This window comes from Apus apus, chromosome 2 (genome assembly GCF_020740795.1).
Source record: "Apus apus isolate bApuApu2 chromosome 2, bApuApu2.pri.cur, whole genome shotgun sequence".
Classification (NCBI taxonomy): Eukaryota; Metazoa; Chordata; class Aves; order Apodiformes; family Apodidae; genus Apus; species Apus apus.
This window is the reverse complement of record NC_067283.1, coordinates 83,510,108-83,532,949: the sequence shown is the minus strand read 5'-3', so window position 1 is coordinate 83,532,949 and position 22,842 is coordinate 83,510,108. Positions and strand designations below refer to the sequence as shown.

Sequence of the window (22,842 nt, the reverse complement as noted above, 5' to 3'; positions counted from 1 at the left end):
CTGTTAGCTGAAGTCTCATTATTTTTGCATACAGAATGCAATTTAATATTACTGTTATTGTGTTTTTGTCAAAGCTCTGTGCAAGGATTCTCAGTTATGCCAACAGACTATCATTAAATGGCTGTGTGATGCTATAAATAGGTGTGCTATAACTTACTTACATAAATCATTGCACCACAGTTTCTTCCTAATTTTTTTCATTCAGTTAAAATTATAATCCAGCCTGTCAAAGAGGTAAGTATCTTGTTGCATAGCACAGCATAGATTAGCATTTTAAGGATATGAGTGGCTGAAGGTGAATTAGTTGACAAGTGTGAACAGGATGAATGAAGATACACCTCAAAGAAAAGGAAGTCGCAGTGCCATAGTGTAATACATCTGGAATGCAAACATGGATGCAGAAGTTGAATCTCAGGGAATTCTGCTGACAGTAAAGTAGAACTACACATTTGGGATGCCTTAAGATGCAGGCAGTTGTGAGATCTGCAAAATTTATTATATATTGTCAGGGATGTACTTAAAAAAAAAAGAATAAGGTCAGCTCGATGCTTGTTGAAACTTTGGTAAAAATAAAAAAGTGTATGTTATGAATATGTGTAAGCAAACAGCAATCCATTTTGAGGAGAAGAGTGACTTTTCTAGATTATGATAAAAATGTAGAAGCCATGTGACAAGCATCTGTTAGTCATAGTGATGATCTACAGTGATTTGCAGGAAAAGCATGCTATTGTTTTCCATACTAGTAAAAGTGTTCAGAGTCTCAGAGACAAGATTAAAAAATCCAACACTATGTAAATGGATAAGGACTTAAATTCTTTTAGAATCTTATATAGGCAATGAAGCAGGAGAAGTAGCCAGACTGTGGACAATGGAGAGCCATGAGAGACGGGGTGAACTTTTAAGAGATAGAGGGAGCTGAAGAGGTGGCCACAACATGTGCCACTACTGAAAACAGACTGAAAGTTTTCAAAAGAGATTCAATATCCATTAAACCTCCTAAACAGTATTAACATGGGGTCCTGTTGATGGACATCACTGTTAAAATCAAGAAAACCCTAACAGCATGCACCAAAGGACTTTTATCCTCTACAGGTATCACCAGATGCCCTGAATCTGATTCTCAATGTTATAGGGAATCCCTCACATCTTGTTTCAGAAAGCTTTGAGTTGATCACAAATTTATCTAGTTCAGTGGTACTTCTCAGATTTCAAAACATGCTAACATAATAAATCCTCACTGAAAATGATTGTAAGACATTCAGAAAACTCTCTTTACATCATAAGAAACAGCTGTAGTGCAGGGACAAAATGGAAAAAGACGTAACGTGCACACACAGAAAGCAGACTTCAAAACTGCCCTATTCAGGGTATGGTTTCAGGTCTGGAATAGCAGTTGCTGGTATGGCCTGGTTACCTTTGCTGTGTATAGGAAGAGACAACCATTTAGTCTGTGAAAGTACACGACCAGAGTTCTCCCAACTTGCTTCTTGTACTCATTTCTGCATCCTCCTCCTGTCAGCTTAAAGAGCCTCTTTGTCCTCATATCCCTGCCTCAAAGGGCACTCTTCCACCTTCTCTTGGAGCTGAATTCATGAAGAGATTTACCATGGAATAGTAATTTTCAAGCAAGTTTGGTTTCTCCAAAACTCATGGAAGATTTGATACAAGATCAGCATAGCATTCTGTCTCTGTCTTTGTCTAGTAGATCACATTCCTTACAGTTAGAAAAAAGCTGTATTGCTGCTGGATTCAAAGAGAGAATCATTGCCAAAACTCTTCTGTCTTTTCTTTAGTGTAAGCATAGACTCTGTTTACCATTGTCGTCTTTTAAAAGTGACTCACTGCCTTCTTTCCTTTCCAGATGTAATACCTGAAACTTTCTTTCATAAATTAAACTCTTTCCCCTAAAAATATCACAATGACTAGTCATTTAGCTGCAGTCAGACATGTTTTCACCGAAAGGAAGAAACAGTGGGCAGTGTAACTCAAAAATCTAGCATCAGTTGAGAAGTCAACTTTATTATTTCCAAAATGCAGAGTCACTTGCAGTTCTCCAGTACAGTGGCTTATCTTAAATGATGCTGGCATTCCAGCTTGTTAACATGGGTAGATAAGATGATACCCTTTTCAGAGGTAATTACTGGTATGATATGATGAAAGCTTTTAATTCCATGGAAACGTGTGCTTGAGTTGGTCAGGTGCTTAGCTTAGCCTTAGTGAATGAATCAGTTTCTCAGTCTGAAAAAACCACCTATTAAAAAATAGATAAATAAAATTAATTAAATTGCCCTCTAAAGAAGTTTTTATTTTGTGAGGTACATTTGGCATTGGGAACATTCTAGCATCAGCTGCAGAGTGGGTGCAGTGACAGCTACTTCTGAGTCACTGCCTGTGTTAACACAAATGCAGGATTATATACCCCTGAGTGAAAGATGCACAGTTGAGCAAATTAGCAAATGGCACTGCAAGAGCTGCTGTAACCCCACCATACTCATCGCTTTCTGGTATTCATAAGTGGTGCAATGTTGCCATTCTGTCCCCATTGCCACAAATTCCCATCTGTCTTGTGTCCAGTACCTCTGTGTAGGGCAATACTTATGCTGGAGAATAAGCTCATAAAATTTCTTCATTCAAAAAATCCTGATTTTAGCTTTTCAACTGCAGACCAGTGGTTTTTCAGTGATTTGTGTTTTGATTTAATTTCATTGTTTTAATTGTTCTCAGCTTTAAGAAAACTTCAGGTTTAAAAAGTTTGAAAAACACAAATTTAAGGCAATTTGTCACATCTGTGCCTTTTGAACTTGTAAACTAGTATACAGTACTTATCTTTATAAATCACAAATAGAACAAAGTTAAGGACTTGTTCAGCAAGATAACTCTAGTCATGCCTTAAACATACTAAGTTACCTACTCTTCTTAGTCATGTTAGATGAATTCAAGTGCCAGTTGATACAGAATGTAAGTGCATATGAAAAGAAAGTTTTAAGGGACTAGGCCATGATGCATAGCTTGCCTGCTTTGTCTTCTTGGAAGAATATTAAAATGTTAAAAATAAATAATAAGAAATCTACTTTCCCTCCACCATTAATTTATTCTAGACCAGCTAGTTGTTCTCCATCACAAAAAAAAAAAAAAAAGAAGATAATAATAGAAAGGAATTCAGTTTAATCCATTCTTACTATTTAATACCTTGTTATCATTAATAAAAATTGGTAACAGAACCATTTTAAATAACTGCAAGAGCATCTGAAATTTGTTTAGATCAAAAGGGATACGGAAAAATTTGGTTTTTTTTTTAATATTATCTTTTTGGCAAATTAAATTAGCCTTGAAAAGAAAAATGGTATTGTAAGTTTAACAACTATTAGAAAGAAGCGTGAAATGTTTTTTTTTACCTGTAAGGAAATGAACTGATTTGTCTTTTTCAGAGTAAGTTAATGTCCAGGAACTATGCCATTTGATGCCCCAAAGTAAATCTAGTAAAGAATTTTTTTATGCTTCTGCATTCATTGTGGAAGAAAGGAGTTTCCCACATTGGTGGATGACTCATAACAGCATTCATCTCAAGGTAAAGTGTGAGGAGAGGTCAAGGAATAGACAGACTAAAATAAAATAAGCAGTAATAAATCCTCATATCTATGTATTCAGCAGAGATCTAAAGAAACTCTTTAACACTTTAAATTCTGCTGCTACCTCTTGTGTGGAGTCTCTCACCAAGAGTTGTGCTTTTACTTCAGGATAGAAGGGTGGTAACTGTGGCTGAGCAACAGGAGAGACAAGAGGACTACAGACTTAGAAACCCTATTTCTGTTTTGGACCTTTTAGTGGAAGTGCACATTTGAGTGAGGGTGAATTATGGGAAAATAAAGACAGCTTTTATAGAGAAAAACCTAAGAATTCTCTGAAAGTTTCAGTGATCCCATGTGTAAGAATGATCCACTTGTTATGGCCTGCCTAGGTTTCTGGAAGCCAAGCTTCCTCACAAAAGGGTCTTGAACAAAACAGGCAGTCATGGGACAGGACGAATGTTTTTGTATGATCAAATACTTTTAATTGTATGAGTTCTCACCCTTGAGAATTTTTTTTTTTAATATATTTTTTAAAAATATCCCACTTAATGTCCCTTTCATTTTCTTTTATGCTCTGATTTTTTTAAAGTAGCTTTCTGCATTTTGTGTTAGCAAAAATTTGAGTGGAAGTTGCTTATCAACCGTAAAACATGTACAAGTCCCAGAAGCAATAATTTGTTGTTGGAACATGTTCCACAAATCTGCAGAGTGTTATTCACAAAAGTGCTTTACTGTTGCAATTGTACGCCATAGTGTGGTGATTTGTCAGCTTTTACAGTGAGTTTTATGCTACCAAAAGTAAATTTGTAAATAAATTTGGTTTGTTATGTAAGATATTTTTAGGTCTCTATTCATGTATAAAATAAAGCCTGAGTATGCAAGTATACAGATGGTAGTTTATGTACATTTCTAGAAGATGAAAAGAATACCGAAAGAGTAATTTTACTGGAATTCACACGGTGCAGGTTTGCTGTTGTTATTTTCTCACTTTACTGTAACCAGATATATTTGTTTATTAAATAACATGGATATTGAGGGTAGGGCCAATTGAGGGTAGGGCCAATTGTTATTGTAAAATTAACAGCAGGCATTTTCCTTGCTTCTTCATAAAGATGTTCTGGCTAGTGTTTGAAAAATGACAGCTATGTTTACTGCAGTATCGCTTGGGCCCCAGCTTTTGTTGTAGCCTCGTGCTTTCCTGTTGACCTTTTTTTTTTAAAAAAAAAAAGCACGAAATGCTAAGATTTAGGTAATTGAAGGTATTTTAACTCCAGCCAGCTGGCACAGCCTTTTTTTCTTTCTGTCTCCTGTATTACACTGAAGAAACATGATTTCCAGTTCCTTCTGGGCCGTATTTTGTTCCTTTCTCTTTACTCCCTTATACTCTTTCTCTTTACTTCCCAGCAGAAACATGGTAATACCATATTCCATCTGCTGTTGGGTTTCTGTACTAGAAAAAGCATCTGAAGAACACAAATGTGAATCCAGAAGTTGTGCTGGAAGATGTGAGGTGACTGGTCTGTGTGGCTAATACTGTCCTGAATCCAACAAATTTTGCCCTGCTGGAAGAGCTGTAGGTTTGGCAAAGAAAGACGGACTGGTTTCACTGAAACAGCTGTCAGTATCTCAGCCTACACTCTCAGACCAAAGCACCAGGTTTCTTTGAAGACAAGGAAAAGGATACAGGAGAATAGCAGGGGAGCTGATGTCATGCTAGGGAGATAAGATGCAGACCTTTATCTGTCAAGCGTTAAATAAGAATTGCCTCATGTATGTGTGGTGTCATTCTTTGAACAGCAGTGGTTATGAGCCAAGAGATGAGCTTTTGCCATGGAAGCTTCTCTTGGCTCATCCAAATATGAAACTACTTTTTACCCCCAAATAGTTTATAGAATTTGCTCATTGCATGGGCTGCAGTCTGTACAGGAGTAAGTGTACCTGCAAAGGCTTGATCCTGCCAGATCACTGAGAGAGTTTGTTCAAACTTTAAACCACATTTGATGTGATGGAGCATGACTCATATGTGTCCTTGGGGTGGAATAGCTTCCAGTCTCCAAAAAAATAGGCTTTATCAACAGTACAGTTAACTTAGAATAAGTTAACTCTTCAGCCAAGGAAAACTTTGAATTGCTGATGGAACAGAGGAAGTAACAAGACTTGAAAATCAACCTCTCATTGAGTCCTTCTAGTTCAACAGCTTCCAGTGGCTTCCAGCATTTGAACAACCTCAGCAAGTCCCTTTTGGGTCTCCAGGAAATCTTCCTGTCTGTCACCTTCATGCTCCATTAACAGTCTACTCTGCAGAAGTTGGTTGCACTGCAGCAAATATTCTGCTACTTTGTGCTTTCTCCCTGCTCGCTCCATTCTGTCTTCTGAAGGGTTCTTTCAGTGGCATCTCTCAACGGCTCTTGTTTAGATGGATCTTGACTCAGAGTGCAGCATTTGGAGAGTAACACTTGGTTTTCCTTTCTTCCCTCCCAGTCAGACCCCCTGGAAAAAAATAAATACATAAGTAAAATACTGCAACCAAGCAAGTTCTGCAGTGACCCAAGCCAAATCTATAGGGCATGTTTCTGTAGAAAGGCTCTGATGCATCAGAGTACATTGGTGTGTTTAGCACATGGCAAGACTTATTATTTGCATATTGCTAAGCTGTGCTGGATGTCCAATGCAAGTGCTGCTGAATACAGCTATGAGCCTGTCCTGGGTAGGACAACCTTTTTAAGGTATGCCTTGGAGACTTTACCAAATCAAGACTGAAAAGGAAATTTTATCCCTTTGGCTTCTTAATAACAATAGTATAATAATATGTTTTTTTTAAAGTATATTTTATAATATTTCTTACAACAAGTGGCTGAAAGCATGTAGAGGTGGTCTTTTTTTTTTGCTATTTTCTTTGAAATTATATAGTGTAAGTGGTGGGAACAGCAATGCTAGTGTGGAAAAGAAGTATGTATTCTGTAACCTTTGCTAATATCTTGCAGAAAGAGTTTTTAAGCAGTAAAAAATTTTCTCCAAGAGAACTGGAAAAGGACACGAATATGAAAATCCTGATACACTACAGATGTAAATTTTAAGTTCTGCCTCCCATTCCAGGAATTATGGTTCCTGTATGCCAAATACTCGGGTTTATGTGCCTGTACTGCTGAAGTTTCAATGATAAATAATAAATTATGATCTTGAGAATTACATGGTAGTCTTTAATCGGTTATTATAGATACTCAGAAAAGGGTGTGTCTTCAAAATTACCTTCTGGCTTCCTTTAATTTTATTTCTTTGAACAGCACCATAATACTTGTTGTCAGCATGTTTTTGTGATGGATAGATGTGTTAATCCATATTTAAAATGTGGATTTTCAAAAATCTTCAAATTAAATAAAGGCATGGAGTATAGCGTTGATGTATAGTGGAAATTATCAAAAAGGATTTTAGGTAAAAGAAACACAAACTATCTCCAAATTTATAAAAAACCTGGAAGTTATTTAAGTGCCGTAATCATAGAATAGACTTAATTAATCCATGTCGCATTTGCTGTTAGAAATAACACTGCCAAAATCAATCAACTGCAGCTTTGGTGTTTGTTTTTACATAATATTTCATTCATATGCACATGTACAAATGTGCTACCATCAGTGTGCAAACTAGGATTCTGAAACAATAGAAGTAAAACATGGAATTGGTAAAAATTAGACCAATTTTAAACCCCTCAACATGTGAGGCTTTTATAGAACCATGAGTCTGGACCTAATCCCACAAGAGGAGAAACCAGGACCCAGCTTTACTTGTGTTGAAGGAGTTCTGCCAAACATCTCCACTGGATTATGCCTCCTGAGAGAGAGAGAAAAAGGGAGCACAACAGCCCTCATGCAGCAGCCCAGGGATTAGATAGTTCACCTGGAGCACTGGGGAAGAGAAAATCTGGTGCATGCCTCACTGATTGCTAAATCATTTCATTTTGGAGTGGATTAGCTTCACTTGAAAAGGCTGCTAGGGCTCTGCTTCCAAAATGGCTTCATACTCACTGATAAGCATTTTTCCTTGGGAACAGGAAGAGAGACAAGGTCCCTTTTGGCAGACGACTGGTTTTGAAGATGGGTCACTCATGGAGCGTATTGTCTAACCCCTGGATCTCCTGTTAAAACATGAAAACTTACACAGCTGACACCCTGTTTCTGCAGCACTGGTACCCATGGCCCTGTGTGGAGCCTGTTTGGCAGCTGCAGTGAGCAGCGGGTTGCAGCAGTGAGCTGGGAGGGGTGACTCCTGCATCGCCACATGCCGGTCAAAGCTGCCTTCAGCCAGCCTTGGGGCTCATGAAAACAACCCTGAAGAAAAACTCCCTGTGTACAAAACCTTACCCATTGAGCACCAAACATTATCTAATCAGAGGCCCACGTGCCTCTGCCAAAGCAGGATTCAGAAAGAAACAGGCAGCTGCTGGAGGCTGGAAACGTTCTGCTGCGAGTGGGGAATCCTCTGTATCAAAGAGGGTGCCTACACCCCTGAAGGCCTGTGGCCCGTGGACAACCCACGCTAGAGCAGGGACGCACCTGAGGGCACTGCAACCCATCAGCATCCCAGGCTGGAGCAGGAGCAAGGAGGAGAAAGACAGCAAAAACCATTACGCATAGAGCAGCAGAAGTGGATTAAGCAGAGAGTGACAGAAACGATTGCACCTCAACTCACAGTACCTCCTCCCACCTTGTCACAGGAATTTTGATGGATTTAATATAATCACAGCAAAAATAAGGAAAATGGGAATTGGGAAGTGTGGAGGACAGATTGTGTGTTTGTCTCAGTTTTAATCTTCTTTTTTTCCAAAACTACAGCCAATAACGAGAGGCTTATTTTTGTTTGCCATGAATTATTTCAATTAAAATTCACTGGCTCTGGGCTGTTTTGCCCACAATAGTACTGAGCAAATAAAGGTGCCTCCTTGCAGTAGGAGCTGGAGCTGTAGCTAATCACCTGGTGGTTCTGAATACAAAATGAATCCTTTTCTTGACGTTTCCTACTTAAATGGCCTCCCCTTTCAGCTTTTTTTTTTCTTGATCATAATTTTAGGATTCTGATTTTCTTTCCCCATTGCATACACAATCATAGTGCCTGACCCCTTGGGATCTGCTTTCCCTAGGTGACAAGGCACTGGAAAGTTTGTTAGTTACCATCCCAGGCTTTCTGTGGATTAAGCTTGAATTTCTGTCTGCATCCTTATATGTCTAAAGACCTCTGAATCTAACATGGAAAACTCTTCAGAAATTGTACATACAGTAATGTGGAAAATGTTGTTTAGGAATTTTAGAAAACAAAAGCAAGATATTTCTGAAGGCTTTCACACTTGCTATATGATTTATGCTTGCTTTTTTTGTTGCTTTTTTATGAAGTTAGGCTTAATAATAAGTTTATGAGTAGTTTGTGATGTATCTGCCATACAGTAAGTTATTGGTTTTTCCTGATCAAGCTCCTCCGAATAAACATAATTGTTTTTCAAAACTCTCTGGAGTTTTCCAGTGGGAATAATTTTTTTCATTTTAAACTTTCTGTATTTAGTAGCTAGTGAATATAATCACTGAAGAGCAATGAGGAGATTTCTGCAGGATACATATTCAGTGAATAAGCAGAAGAGAAACTTTCATTCCCAAGATAGAGATATAATGCAAATCATTCTTGTTCCATTTTATTTACACCATTGCAAGGAAACAAAAAGCCAGCTTATGAATGCAGTAACAGCGTATACCCTCCAGACATCTGCTTGTTCTTTGATTTCTACCTAGGGTGAGTCAGCTTCATCTGTCTTCAAGGCTAGGAACTGAGCTGCTGAGTGAATGGTGACGCTTACTGCTGCTCAGAAAAAAGATGTTAAAATATACAGCTTCTGTCATTAAAATTCATCATTGCTGTTTCACAAAAAAGGAGGACAGATCCTTATTGTAGGTTCACTGTTTCATTTTTATATATGGATGCAATAAATTTCTTGAATTAACTTCTGCCTGAATAAACTTCTCGCTCCATTTAAAGCAGCCGTTTGTTGTATAGGCCAAACCTATGGGTACCTACCTCTACTCTTGGCTAATCTAATGCAGAGATTGAGAGTTTTGTTTCATTTTTATTACTGTGTTTCTTTGCTTCTGACCACTCTGTCTGACCTACTTTGAAGTGTTTATGAGCTCCCGACAGGTGTAGTTGGGTTGCTGATCCTTGATTTTGATCCTTCTGTGTGGTGACTAACATCTGATCACTGAAATGTGTGGTATCTGTATGTAGTCCCTGATAAAATATTGGAAAATTATCAGTGAAATACAGAAAGAAATCCATCCTTGCATGCTTAGTTGGTATTCTGTAAGCAGACAGCTAAAACATCAGCAGGCACAGTCTGATGTAAAAAAACCCAGTATCACTCTAGCTAGAAGAGCATGGAGGAGTTATGCTGTCAATGAGCTTCAGACATGATCCTCTTACTTAAGTACAGTGCTGTGCCTTAGAAAAGCCTTTGGTTTTGCTTTGGACTTCACGTTTGGCTCTAAACTGGGCAGCTGAACAGGTAAACTTTGTCTTTAGGGAAAGGGCTGCATAGATACCTTTCAAGCAGTACCCTCAAATAACTTCCCTGATATGTCCCATGGATCCTTTGGAAGAAGGAAAGTATCTGATGAGAGAGCTCTGTATGGTTTTGTAAAAGAACATAGTGAAGAAATAACACAAAACTCTTCTCATCAAAATATTAAATGTGTTCTACTGGAGTTAAAGGCTTTATTGTTTAAAAAGAATTGCATTGAGCAAGTGCCTGCATTATGAAAGGCTGATACAGAAATAACCATGTTAATGTCATCAGACATATTCTTTGCAAAATGCTGATTCCAGTAGTCTAGAGACATATAAAACTTAAAGCAAGAATTAAAAAGATCAGACAGAAGCAAACTTTGAAATTGTGTCAATTAATTAAGCATCTCGGGCTGTGTATGTAATTATTTTCTGGTTTTACTCTATTGTTTTGCTGTTTGATGACTGTGCTCTTGAATAGCCACAAGATAGGTACATATTCTGAAGGTGTAGTGAAGCTCATTTGCAAAATTAGTCATAGAAAGTCTGCCTATGCAAACTTTAATCTATGCAAAAAAATTAAGAATCCCCTAAGTTCCTTGAGAGAATTTGTCTTTGCCAAATATGTGGACAGCCTGTGTATTTGAATGAGCTTTCAGATCCATACACTGGTATATGAAGGTGACTGGCTAGAAGTTAACTGTATATTTGCAGAGTTATTCAGCAACAAATTAGCTGGGCATGCTGAGGGTGCAGAATGGTGCATATTTAGTCTGAAAACCAATAGTGTATTTCTGTCAAAAGGCTGGGTGGGTTGTACCATTCTTGCTAAGTGAACAAGTCATGTTCACATGTTTTGCCAGTACAGAATTATTTGAAGACACCTTGGCCCCTCCTGGAAGCTTGGCTGGAGCTCAGGGCTAGCACAGGCAGGGCAGCCCTTCTCCCCTGGGCTGAACCTCCTGGACAGCACTGCAGGGGCGGGTTTCCATCTGGCTGCTCTGGTGGGAGCTGATTTTCATCTGTGGCTCTGCCATTCAGACTGGCCTCAGCTACTGTGAAACCAGCACTATGCCTGTGCCTGGCCACAGGCCCCTGTATCCATCCCTGGCCCCAGTCACACACCTGTCACTGACTTCCTGGCCCTGGCCCAGCTCCGCTCTGGACATGTCTCATCACCATGGGCTGTGCTGGTGACCTGGGCCCTTGGCCAGACCCACCCTGGGCTTGCTCCGCTCACCTGGCCATGGTGGCCAACACCCACTATGGGCAGCCTCTCTCGCTGGATAAACTGTCTCGCTCTGCTCCTGCAGCTTGTTTTCTGAAAACATTGTCATGAGGGAGTTTTCATCCCATAGCTGGTGAAGCAGCAAGGACTGAGGGAACAGTGCTCTCATTCTGCTTGTGTGTATTGATTTTCTGGTTTTGATATCGGGATTGCCAGCCTTGAAAATTCACCTACAGAATCATGAAGGTATAAAGTGTTGTGGGGCTGTACTTGGGGGATTAGAAAAAATACATTTTTCACAGGGAAAAAAAAAAAAGAAAAAAAAAAGAAAAAAAAAAAAAGAAAGAAAAAAAGGAAGCATAGATGAATGTTGCTAGCAATGGGGAGCCCTTTAGGAAGCTGTCAATGAACAGATGAGAGATTCCATAATTCTGTCACCAGAAAAGATGTCGACTGTGGTGTAAACCCTGTACTAACCATGAGTGATAGCAAAAGTAGCAATTAAATATGTAAAAAAATGGTTCAATATGACAAAAGCTGTGATACGTAGGAGACTTCTAGATGTCAGAAAAAATCCTTACCTGTTTTTTTGAAGGCTGATGACAGCTTTTTGGAAGTATTTAAGGAAAAAAAAGCCATCCTAATGAGGGAAAGGGCTGCCAGTAGATAAACAAGCAGTATGAAATAAAAGATACTGTTATGATGAGTTTGCAAGTGGAAGAAAATGGAGTGATGTACTTAATAACTTTGTAGAAAATCGAATCCTGTGAAAATGTTTTTCAGTTTTTGATGGGGAACAGGTTCAGGTTAAGTAACTTTCCAAAAGCAGTAGGTTTCAGTAAGATGTTTGTTGCATTGCAGCTGGGCATTCTGATTAAAAGTACTGACACAACTCCCCATCAAAGGAACATAGGCTTGTGGGTTTTGAGTGGGATAAATGGAAAATGTCAGTGGAGATGTTCAATTAATTGGCATGTGTGTTGCATCCTGCGAGAACCAGTTCTTATCCTCTATGCTATTATTTATTTTTTATTAATGATCTAGGAGATCTGTGAAGGCAATCACAGGCATTCATTTTTAAATAAAAGCCAACTATTGATCTGATAGTAAATACAGAATGTTTTTTAAACTGTATTCATCAAGACAGAATACTCCTTTCTAATAACTGCTATGCAGTCTCCCCTGACCCTTCCCTTCTCCAGGCTGAACAAACACAACTCTCTCAGTCTGTCCTCATAGGAGAGGTGCTCCAGCCCTCAGAACATCTTTGTGACCCACCTCTGGTCTTTCTCTAGGAGCTCCATGTCCGTCTTATGTTGGGGGATCAAGAACTGGACACAGTAGTCCAGATGGGATCTCACAAGAGCCAAGTGTATGGGGAGAGTAACCTTGATCTGCTGGCCATGGTTCTTTTGATGCAGCCCAGGCCACTGTTGGCTTTCTGGGCTGCAAGTGCACATTGCCAGCTAAGGTTGAGCTTCTCGTTCACCATCACCCCCAAGTCCTTCTCCTCCAGACTGTTTTCAATCCATTCTCCACCCAGCCTGTATTGGTGCTTGTCCCAACCCAGCTACAGAACCTTGCACTTGGCCCTGTTGAACTCCATGCAGTTTTCACAAGCCCTCTTCTCAAGCCTGATTTGTACCATATGAACTTTCAAAAAATGTTTGAAGGCTGTTAAGAGTTTAGAGAAGAGACTGTAGAAAATGCTTGGGAGCAGGAGATTTATGGAGCTAAGTCTGTTTACCCAATCAAGAAGAAAATAACCTCATCTCATCAGTGTTTAGCTTTACAAAGAAAGAGTGCGAACACTAATCTTGAACTGAGAAAGATAGAACAGGACCAAGATTTTAAAGTAAGAAATATGGAACACATTTTTAACAGTTTTTAACAGTTCAGCTGATAAACCACTAAAACAAAAAGCTAAGGACTTGATTAAATTCTCCGTCTTTTGATGTCTCTGTAATCAAGATTGAATACCTTTCTAGGTGTGTATGAGTAAAACGCAATTTGATGGCCTCAGGACAAGTAATAGGGTTGGTGGAGGCTACTAATATAGGCTAAATTTAAGGAGATAATAGCACCTAATATTTTAAAAAAGCATTTCTTCTCCCATTAAAGAGTCCAAGTTGGCTTTCAGAAAAGGCAATTGACAGCTGTTTATCCTAGTAGGAGTGTTTAACAGTATGTGCATGAGATCTGGGTGAACAGTGCCATAATTTGTCAAACAGGTACCCTGTTGATCACCATCTATATCAGCCACATGACTGATTCAACATTGTGTGATCGGGTGTCACAAGATTAATTTATTTTAGGTTATTTCTTGGTACATTTCAAGGGCAGCTGTAAACTTAATTTTATCCATTTTTATTTGTAAACTTTTTGGTGAAGCTATATGTGTGTATAGGCTAATTGCTTCTAGAGCTCTTGCTGCTGACTTATTGACCGGGTTTCTGAAGCTTGCTAAGTAGATTATTAGATATGTGCCACAGGAATCTGAAAAAAAATAGCCCAGACCACAGAAAAGCAAAATTCAAAATTAAGTGTTCTAAATTACATTGTAAATGAAAAAAAATGGGGCTACAGGGACAAAAATGTCCCTGTATCACTTCCTTGATCTACATATATGTAGTTTTTCTGCAGATTTCTTCAATGTGAGAAGCTCAACAACAAAGATGGACATTTATGCCAGTAAGATGAAAATTTGGACCTGCAGTTTCATCCATACATGAGAGAGAATGAGCGACTTGCCCCCAAGAGGGGTTTAATTCTAGATTCTGTGAATTGCTTTTAAGTGTAGTTTCTCTCCATTGAGGGTCAGGCACTAAGCTAATTTTAACTTCCTGAGCTCTATCAGAATATCTTTGTGTCTCCATGATGACCTTCTGTTGTCTGTATTATTCAAGAGATCAGAAAAATATTCGGCCTTTGCATCTTATAAATTCTTAGAACTATTTATGTGTCAGTAAAGAGAAGAGTTGGTAGTCATGTACTCTTGTAAAAATGAACAAATCAGAATTGGTAGTTTACATAACAGAACAGGAATGGGCAAATAAATAAAGTGTTATTGCCTCAGACCAAGAAGTTTGATTTGTGAAATATGTACTTAAGAAAATGTACTGTACCAAACATTTCAGGATATTTTGCTTGCTTACTGCATAACAACAGTGTGACCTCCATTGTGCAAGATACTGCAAATGCAACTGTCACCTTGAAAAAACCCTATGATCTTTAACTGAGCTATGCTAACTTGCTCTAGCTAAACAAACATCTTTTATCAAGATTTAGGAGAGTGATGAGTAACTGGCAATGACTGCCAAAGTAATGTGTAAAATTTGAGGAAAATTCTGACAAGGAAATCAACTTGCATGTGAGAGTTTTGGAGACTGGGGATTCAAAAAGCAGTTCTGACAGATTTCACTGGAAACCCTTATTTATAGAACCCAGGAAGCATAACTGCTTGCTAGCCATCTTCTGGAATCCAGATCGACATGTTCTGAGAAGAGGGGAGTAATTAACCCTACAGTACTGAAAGTCAGTATAATGTATTCAATATGGATTTTGTGCTCTGTCTTTTAGCCTTAGGACTTTAAGATCTCAGCTACAAGTGATCTGAGTATGAAGTGAACGCACAGACCTAGAGAACACAGAACACAGAGTCAGGAAACAGTCTTGTGTGCATGAATGGCATGTGCTGGATGTCAGGTGATGTTAGTAGTATTTTAGGGAAAGACGTTTACGAGCAGATTTTCATTATTGCCATAGCACTGTAGTTTCTCTTTCACTGGAAACATGTACTGTTATTATTAGTCTGATGAGTTTTAAATGCTTCATCTTAACCTGCATGCAGAATTTATTTGGCTTTTTTCTTGCAGACTGTAGCTCTAAGCATGGTTTCTCTGTCTACAAATAGACAAGCGTTTTGTCACAATGTCAGTGTCTTGTATGTCGGTTCACCTAGGTTTTGATGTGTAGATTATCTCAGTCTTTTTGAGAGAATAGTACAGAATGTATTATCAAATAATAGGCCATCATAAGCAGCAGTCTTGATTTGCTATGTTACTCACACTGTTTCAGTCTCCAGAAATTTCAGTGCACAATGTCAGGCACTACAATTTGAGTAGTAACTGAGTTTGGTCCTTCCACTGTGCTCTTTTTAACACCAGAGATGACAAAACATAAAATAAGAGGTGTTCCTAAATGCTTTGCATTTCTTAGGATCTTTTAGCAGAAAGGGAAAGAAAAATGTATTTGCAACCATTTTGGTTTTGGCCAGCTGACCAGCAAGGCACCATCTTCATAACTAGTTGAGATTCAGCTTCTTTCAGAGTTATCTATGTAAAATGTAATATGTGACTTGATAACACGTTATCACAGAAGTGGTAAGATGACTGTATCAGCCTGTGTGATGGAGAAGGTGGCTGAAGCATTTAGGTGCAGCTGGGCATGGCAGGATATTTTGCAGTTTGCTTCACTAGTTGCAGTTCTCTAAAGCCACCTCTGGTTGTAACCCTCTCTTTTGGACAGTGGAAATGGAGGAAGGAAACCATTTCTTTGGAGGGAAGTTCTTCACCAGAATGTTTAAGCGGAATGAAATAGTAGTGTTGCCTGGAGAGAAAAAGGAAGGGACGTGTCCTGTCTCTTTGGTCGTTCTCTACAAAATAAGGACACTGTTTCCCTTTCCTCTTATGATTCTTTAGCTTGTTGTTGATTTTATGCTGCTTCCTGTGAAAACTTTTTCTATTGCTTTTTCTATTGCTTTCTTGAAAACTCTTTGACCTTTTGCCAGCCTCTCTGGGTTTCAAAGACATAAGCAGTAACCTGGACGTTGAGTATCTGCCTCACTGCGTGTCTGGAATCACAACAGAATCATAGGAAGATATTGAGCTAGCTGGCATTTACTAGCCACACTGCAGCAGGAGATCAGGGATGCAAAATTGGAGCTAATAGAACTCACCTGTTTGTTAACTATTAAATTATAATTATTGACAAATGCTGACCTGTCCTGTACATTGCAAAACATCAACTGTCTGTTAGATAAAGAGCAACTTGCAAGAGTAAGCTTTCATTATGGAAAACAAATCCTTTGTTTTTTCAGGCATTCTTTATAAGTTAGCAAAATACCTCCACTAAGAACCAGTGGACTATGTTAGAAATGAAAATACCTCTTGGATGTATCTTGCTAAAATGCTGAAAGAGATTAAATTAATCTTGAATTTAAGAAATAAAGCCACATTAACATTTTGATGAAAAGTCAATTGTATATATCCTCCTCAGTTACAATATGTCTAATCTGAAATCCTCGCAGTAGGAAAAGAGTACATTTTTCATTCTTGTCTCCTTTACTCAGGCTAGAGACAGATATGCTTTACCTTGAACATTTATTTCATAACTTGCCTTACTGCTTAAATTATATGCCTTAGAATGCAAAATAAAGAGCGCTACAGAAATTTATTAATTAAAGTTACGTTTAGATCTCACCAAAGTAAAAAAAAAAATAAAGTTATTAGTACAGTATTACTTAGCAATGAAGCAAGGTTCTGTCTTGATTCACTGAGTTTTCTTACCAAGTGTGTGCAGAATGAGTTTCATAGGGACTCATTTAAGTTAATGCTATACATATAGATGCACAAATGCTATGGGGAATGTGAAGTCTTCATTATACGTTGCAGAGATAGATAGCTGAAGAGCTGCAGATATCAGAGAGTCTATAGCCCTGTTATTGCTGTGCTGTACTCAAGGTTGTTAGACCTCAACAGGAATAATTATCGCAGACAGAGCATTGGATTAATGGTTATACTTCTTCTGGTACGTTTATGAATAGAATTGCAAACTCTGCACAACAGCATGTTGTGAGCCAGAGGATGCATCACTGTGAGTAACACCTGCAGACCGTGCACATTTTGATCATAATCTTTTCTGGCACAGCTGTTTTGCTCTCTGAGTCTGTGATGGGCGTTTCATCCGACTTTCCCCTCCTCAGTGGTTCAGGGTATTAATTTTTGTGCTTAGACAGAATTAGCCTCTTCCCTTTGAGAAAGTGGGAAAATTTTGTTCAGTTTTGAGGTGAAGCATAATCAGAGTAGAAAGGTTTGTTTACTTTTTTTAATAGTCAATTTCATTTAAGGTTTATATTTTTTAAAAAAACTTTGTCAATGTGATATTAAGCTAAACAGGAGAGCAGATGCCAAAATAGTCTGGAAAAATCCAACATTTTTTAAATGTTCTGTGTCCTGGTTTTCTCTTTTCATTTTCAGTCTAACAACTGTTAAAACTATGACTAAACATTTAAAATACATTAAAAATATATTTAGATGTGTTTAAAATACATTTTAATGAAGTTACTTAGCCTGTTCTTGTCTGAATTTGACTTCATTTCCCTGAAGTCCTCTCAACAGTCCTTGAACTCTTGCTTTATTTGCTATTCCATATTTCCTACATCCTACTCAGAAATTTAATATATTACCGCACATAACTTTTTCTGATGTTAACTTTAGCTTAAGCTTTTTCTAATATACACAAAACCTTGAAGAAGTGAGATATTACTTGGAAATGTGTGTGTATATCTCTGTCAGGATCTTCAAGGAACTGAATAATTTTGGAGGCCATACCAGACAAATGCCTGAGTGTAATTCTCATCAAAATATTCTAGCTTATTTACAGTAGCCTATTCTTTGAACAGTATTGCTTCTACACTGCTTTTGTTCTTAAACAAATTGTGAACATTTAATTTTATATTTTAGGAACGTCTCCTACTTTCTTTACTGCCTGCTCACATAGCCATGGAAATGAAAGCAGAGATCATTCAGAGGTTACAAGGTCCCAAGGCAGGCCAGCTGGAAAACACCAACAACTTCCACAATTTGTATGTCAAAAGGCACACCAATGTAAGGTATTGTACTATGGTAAAATGTATCAACAGTCAGAAATAAAAAATTGAAAAGAAAATGTTAGGAGAGCAATAAAGGAAATAGTTGTTTTAATACGTTTATCAACAACTTAATGTTTAGTATCCATTGATTTGATCAAATATTATCAATTCTGTGTTCCAGAAAAGCAACAAAAATGATAATACAGAGCAGTTTTATTTTTTAAAAAGCCCTGTATTAACAGGGTTTCTTCATAATGTCTTGATTTTTCAGGTTAAAGAACCAAAGCTTGCTTTCGTGTGTACTAGTCAAAATTATAATTTGTGTCAGTTATATTATTCTGAGTTTGTAATTTCCTTAACTGGATAATTTCTCAGGTTTTATGTAATGTAAACAGCAATAGCTGTTCCACATAAGTATTTTACACAATACCTGAAATTAAATATTCTGCTTACAAATCTAATTCTTTATTAGTTTTACATGTCTAGAAGTTAGAAAAATAATTCACCATTGATTTCCAATGTTCTTTCATCCTTACAAGTTGTTTTGCTATTTTTGAGTGGACAAGTTAATTTGAATGGCATTCTTAGAAATTACATTTTTAAAACAAGCATTAAAGGAATTGAGGAAGTTCCTTTTCACTTGTAAGTATGTTTTCCTTAGCCTGATTCTATGAATTTGTCAAGTTTCCTTGGTGGATAGAAACATAGTGTATGGCTTGAATATCTTAGCAATCAAGCTTGAATTTAATAGCTGGAATAACAAGTGAATAAAGACTTGCTTGCTGCATATCCTTGACAGGTAAATCTAGACAGAAAATGTCTGCAATGATAAAAAGCTGTGAAGTAATTTCTGATAACAAACATGCTTATTGAAACAATTGCCATTATTGTAATGGCAATTTGTGAGCAGGAAAAGAGTTTCTATTTTTTTAATGCACTGTAACAAATACAGGTATAGAAGGCCTACAAGTACCTATAAGTATAGGTATACTTGTATAGGTAATAGCTGTGAAGTTAATACCTTCCAAGAGAAAAGTAGGTATATATTACGTATAAACCTAATGTTTGTAAAGGTAAATTGAGGTTTCCCTATAAATATAGTTATTGCTCTACATTTATCATTTATTTGTGTAGGGGCATACCTCTGAAATCCAGAATGCCTACTTTCAGGTTTTGCTCTTGATTGAGAAATCTGTGTTTTGCAGCAGGAAACTGTGACCAAGTTTCTGTTAACTTCTCTTGTAGCATCTTGTATGCTGATATCGTGGGGTTCACCCGCCTGGCCAGTGACTGTTCTCCAGGGGAACTGGTGCACATGCTAAATGAGCTGTTTGGCAAGTTTGATCAGATTGCAAAGGTGGGTTTCTACTGGGGTTCTGTAGTTAGTTCAAATAAATAAGTCGTCTTTAGAATATTCTTCTCGTGGACTCTTCTGCCTCCAGACAGCATTTCTCAGAAGATTACACTGGAAATGTGTGAAGGAAAAATCTGGCTCCAGTCTGAATGCAATAATGTTTTTTCTAGTGTGACAATCTGTGAAACCCAAGATAGCTCTCTCAAATAAGACCAATAGAGACAGCTCATAGAGCATAATGGAAGGTTAACAGGTCTTTAAGTAGATATTTTACAAGAACAAGGATTAAGAAACTCAAGATAGAAAACTGATGCAGTCAGTTTTCTGATCTCTGGAAAAGCATGAGAGACTGGAGGACAGGGGAGACAATGCTGATTGAAGCAATGTTAATTACTGACTGCAGCCTCTTAATTACTCAAGAAAAGATTAAAATATAATCAGAATATTTTCCTCTGTGTATTTAGGTGTCATTTTTATAAAAATTACATCTTACAAAATTCATACTATATGTGAAGGTGAAATCAGAAACACTAAAACAGATACAAATTTTCTTCCTTTTTTACCAATTCAAAAGCTATTGTCCAGTATTGGTTAAAAAAATTTAAATCTTTATGTAGCCTTAGAGTACAAAAGATAGAAATAAGATTATGTTTTCTTGTTTCAGAAAGAATTGCATAGTGCATATCCAAAGATGTAAATGTGGAAGGCTAGGTCTTCTGATTTCAAATAAAAAGGCTTTATTTAGTTTGAGTATATGATACTTTGACTCAGTTCTTTAATCTTAAGTGTGAACAACACTGCAGATACATGTTTTGCAGTGCACTTGCTTCCTAGTTTTGCCTATGAAAGACCATAACAGATGGAGGAATCATCCATAGAAAATTATCTGACACCACTTAGCAAGCCACATCCTTTTCTACTGAAACAAGCTTCGGTAGAATGATTTTGCTAATATCATTTAAGTCAGTCTTTGTAACAGTAACCCTTCATTTATGTAATTCAAGTTGAAAGTGACCATCTCACCTTGCTTTTTCATCCAGGAAAATGAATGTATGAGGATTAAAATCCTAGGTGACTGCTATTACTGTGTTTCTGGACTACCTATATCTCTTCAAAATCATGCCAAGAATTGTGTGAAAATGGGACTGGACATGTGTGAAGCCATTAAGTAAGTGCTGAACTTTTTGTTAAATATTCAACAATAAAAATTCTCTTGTTTCCATCTGCAGATGTGCTGCAGTAGTTGATGTGTTCCACTGCTGGGTCCAGCATGGTAATCTTGATCTCATCCTGAGCAAAGAAATGTTTAAAGGTCCTGGGTTGAGCCAGGTTATCTTGTCGCTACACCATAAAGATTATTAAGAACCTGGAGCATTGCTTATATGAGGAAAGGCTGAGAGAGCTGGAACTGTTCAACCTGGAGATGAGAGAACTGAGAGGGGAAATCTCATCAGTACATTGATGTACCTGAAGGGATATTGCATAGAAGAGAGAAGTGGGCTTTTTCAGTGGTGCCCAGTGATAAGACAAGAGGTGATGGGCACAAACTGAAACTCAGGAGGTTTCTCCTTAATATCAGGACATACTTTTTTCCCTGTGAGGGCAACTGAGCACAGGCAGAGGTTGCCCAGGAAGCTTGTGGGGTTTCCAGCCTTGGAGATATTAAAAAATCAACTGAAATGGCCCAAAGCAACCTGCTTTAGCAGGCCCTCTTTTGAGCCAGAGTTAGACTAGGCAATCTCTAGAGGTCCCTTCTGACCTCAGTTATTCAGTGATTCCATGGTTATGAGATGGTAAGTATCCCAATAGGCATCACTTAGGACTTTGAAGGCTTTCATTTTTGCAGTTGTGGTGCACACACACAAGAAAGAGGTAATTGCTTACTTTGCTACGTGGACACTGGTAAATGTGATGTGGGCAAAACCATCAAAATTGGAACTGAAACTTACAGGAGAGCATACCAAGTTTTAAAACCAAAGTTTGATTGTTTAAAAAAAACCTATAGAGCTATCAGGAAATGGATAGTTGTGTTGAACAGTGCTGTCTCAGTGATTAACTAAACAGGCATACAAAAGGAAATCCTCTAAACCTTAAATATTACCCTCATGTATGTGCAGTTGTAGTCATAAGAGGCTTTTGGATTTCAGGTGTCTGGTCTAGGGTGATTACTGTATAGGTGGGTTGATTAATGCAAATTTGGTTCTTTTCATTTTAAGATATTCACAGAAAAGGTGCAGTATGTGTGGAAATGGGGATTTTCATCTTCTTATTTCAGAGTCATTGGTAAAACTAACCTCAATACAGGAATCAGGTTGCTGCATTTTCGGTAATGTTTTCTTTTCATCCAGATATGGTTGTACCTTCCATAGTGTCCAAAGAAATTTATTTTTTTTATGATACTTGGAGTACCTTTCCTGGCCAAGCATTAAAATCCTCAGATCTGGTTGTTTCCTCAGTTTTCACTGGATGCTTTCTCTTTCTCACTTAGATATGCTAGAACATTATTATAATTCAATAAGTTGCTTCTCTAGAATATGAGGAATTAAAGCTGACAACCCTTCAGTAGAGCAGCAGGTAAAAGAGTTTCCATCCCTAGATTTTCACTCCCCCTCTTTTTTTGGGGTTGACCTAAAATTCTGGCTGATGGAAAAACAATGCTTAGCTCAAGCCATAAATTGCTCTTCACAAAAAACTGAAAGTATAATTTTACATATCCCAATGCGATGCTTTACTTGAGCTCAGAGAGCAATCTGTTAGTTCCTCACACTTCAGAACTTCCCAGTTTTCTTTGAAATAACTTTCTGCTCAAGCTGCTATCAAGTATGTTCATTGTTAATGCTGGATGATGAGGTCCTCCTTGGTAAGAGCAGCCTTATAGACCAGAAAATTGAGTTGTACAACACATTATGATCTGACTTTATTCCTTGTACACTCACATAGACAGATGCCTGATTATCACAGCCTGTTTACATGTCTGTAAGAAGTAGGAATCTGTACCCCATGTTTTTAAATGCTTTAAAAATATTTTGTCAAGTGTTAGAGGCTGCAGGTGAATAAAAATTACTGACTGTTAATCATGTCCATCTGTTTTGTGATTGCTCCGTCTTTGTGTGGAAGCATCTCCTGAAACACTTCTGTGGCCTGTAAAACTAGGAGTAGTTTAATGGGGTTATTTTGCTGTTGGATGTGTGTCTCTCAATAAAAATTTGTGTAAGTTCCTGAAACAAAGCACTTTACTGCTTAGATTAACAGTTCTATATAGATTTTACCACCTGAATAC

At 37.7% G+C, this 22,842-nt stretch overlaps 1 protein-coding gene across 2 annotated transcripts in view; it reads left to right on the top strand.

Moving 5' to 3' along the window:
* ADCY2 (adenylate cyclase 2) overlaps positions 1–22,842 on the top strand; it is a 230,638-nt gene that overhangs the window by 129,010 nt on the left and 78,786 nt on the right. For both annotated transcript variants that reach the window (XM_051611652.1, XM_051611651.1), the window contains exons 5-7: positions 18,081–18,229; positions 19,454–19,565; positions 20,603–20,730. In XM_051611652.1, the coding sequence (XP_051467612.1) occupies positions 18,081–18,229; positions 19,454–19,565; positions 20,603–20,730 (389 nt within the window). The remainder of the gene's footprint in view (positions 1–18,080; positions 18,230–19,453; positions 19,566–20,602; positions 20,731–22,842) is intronic.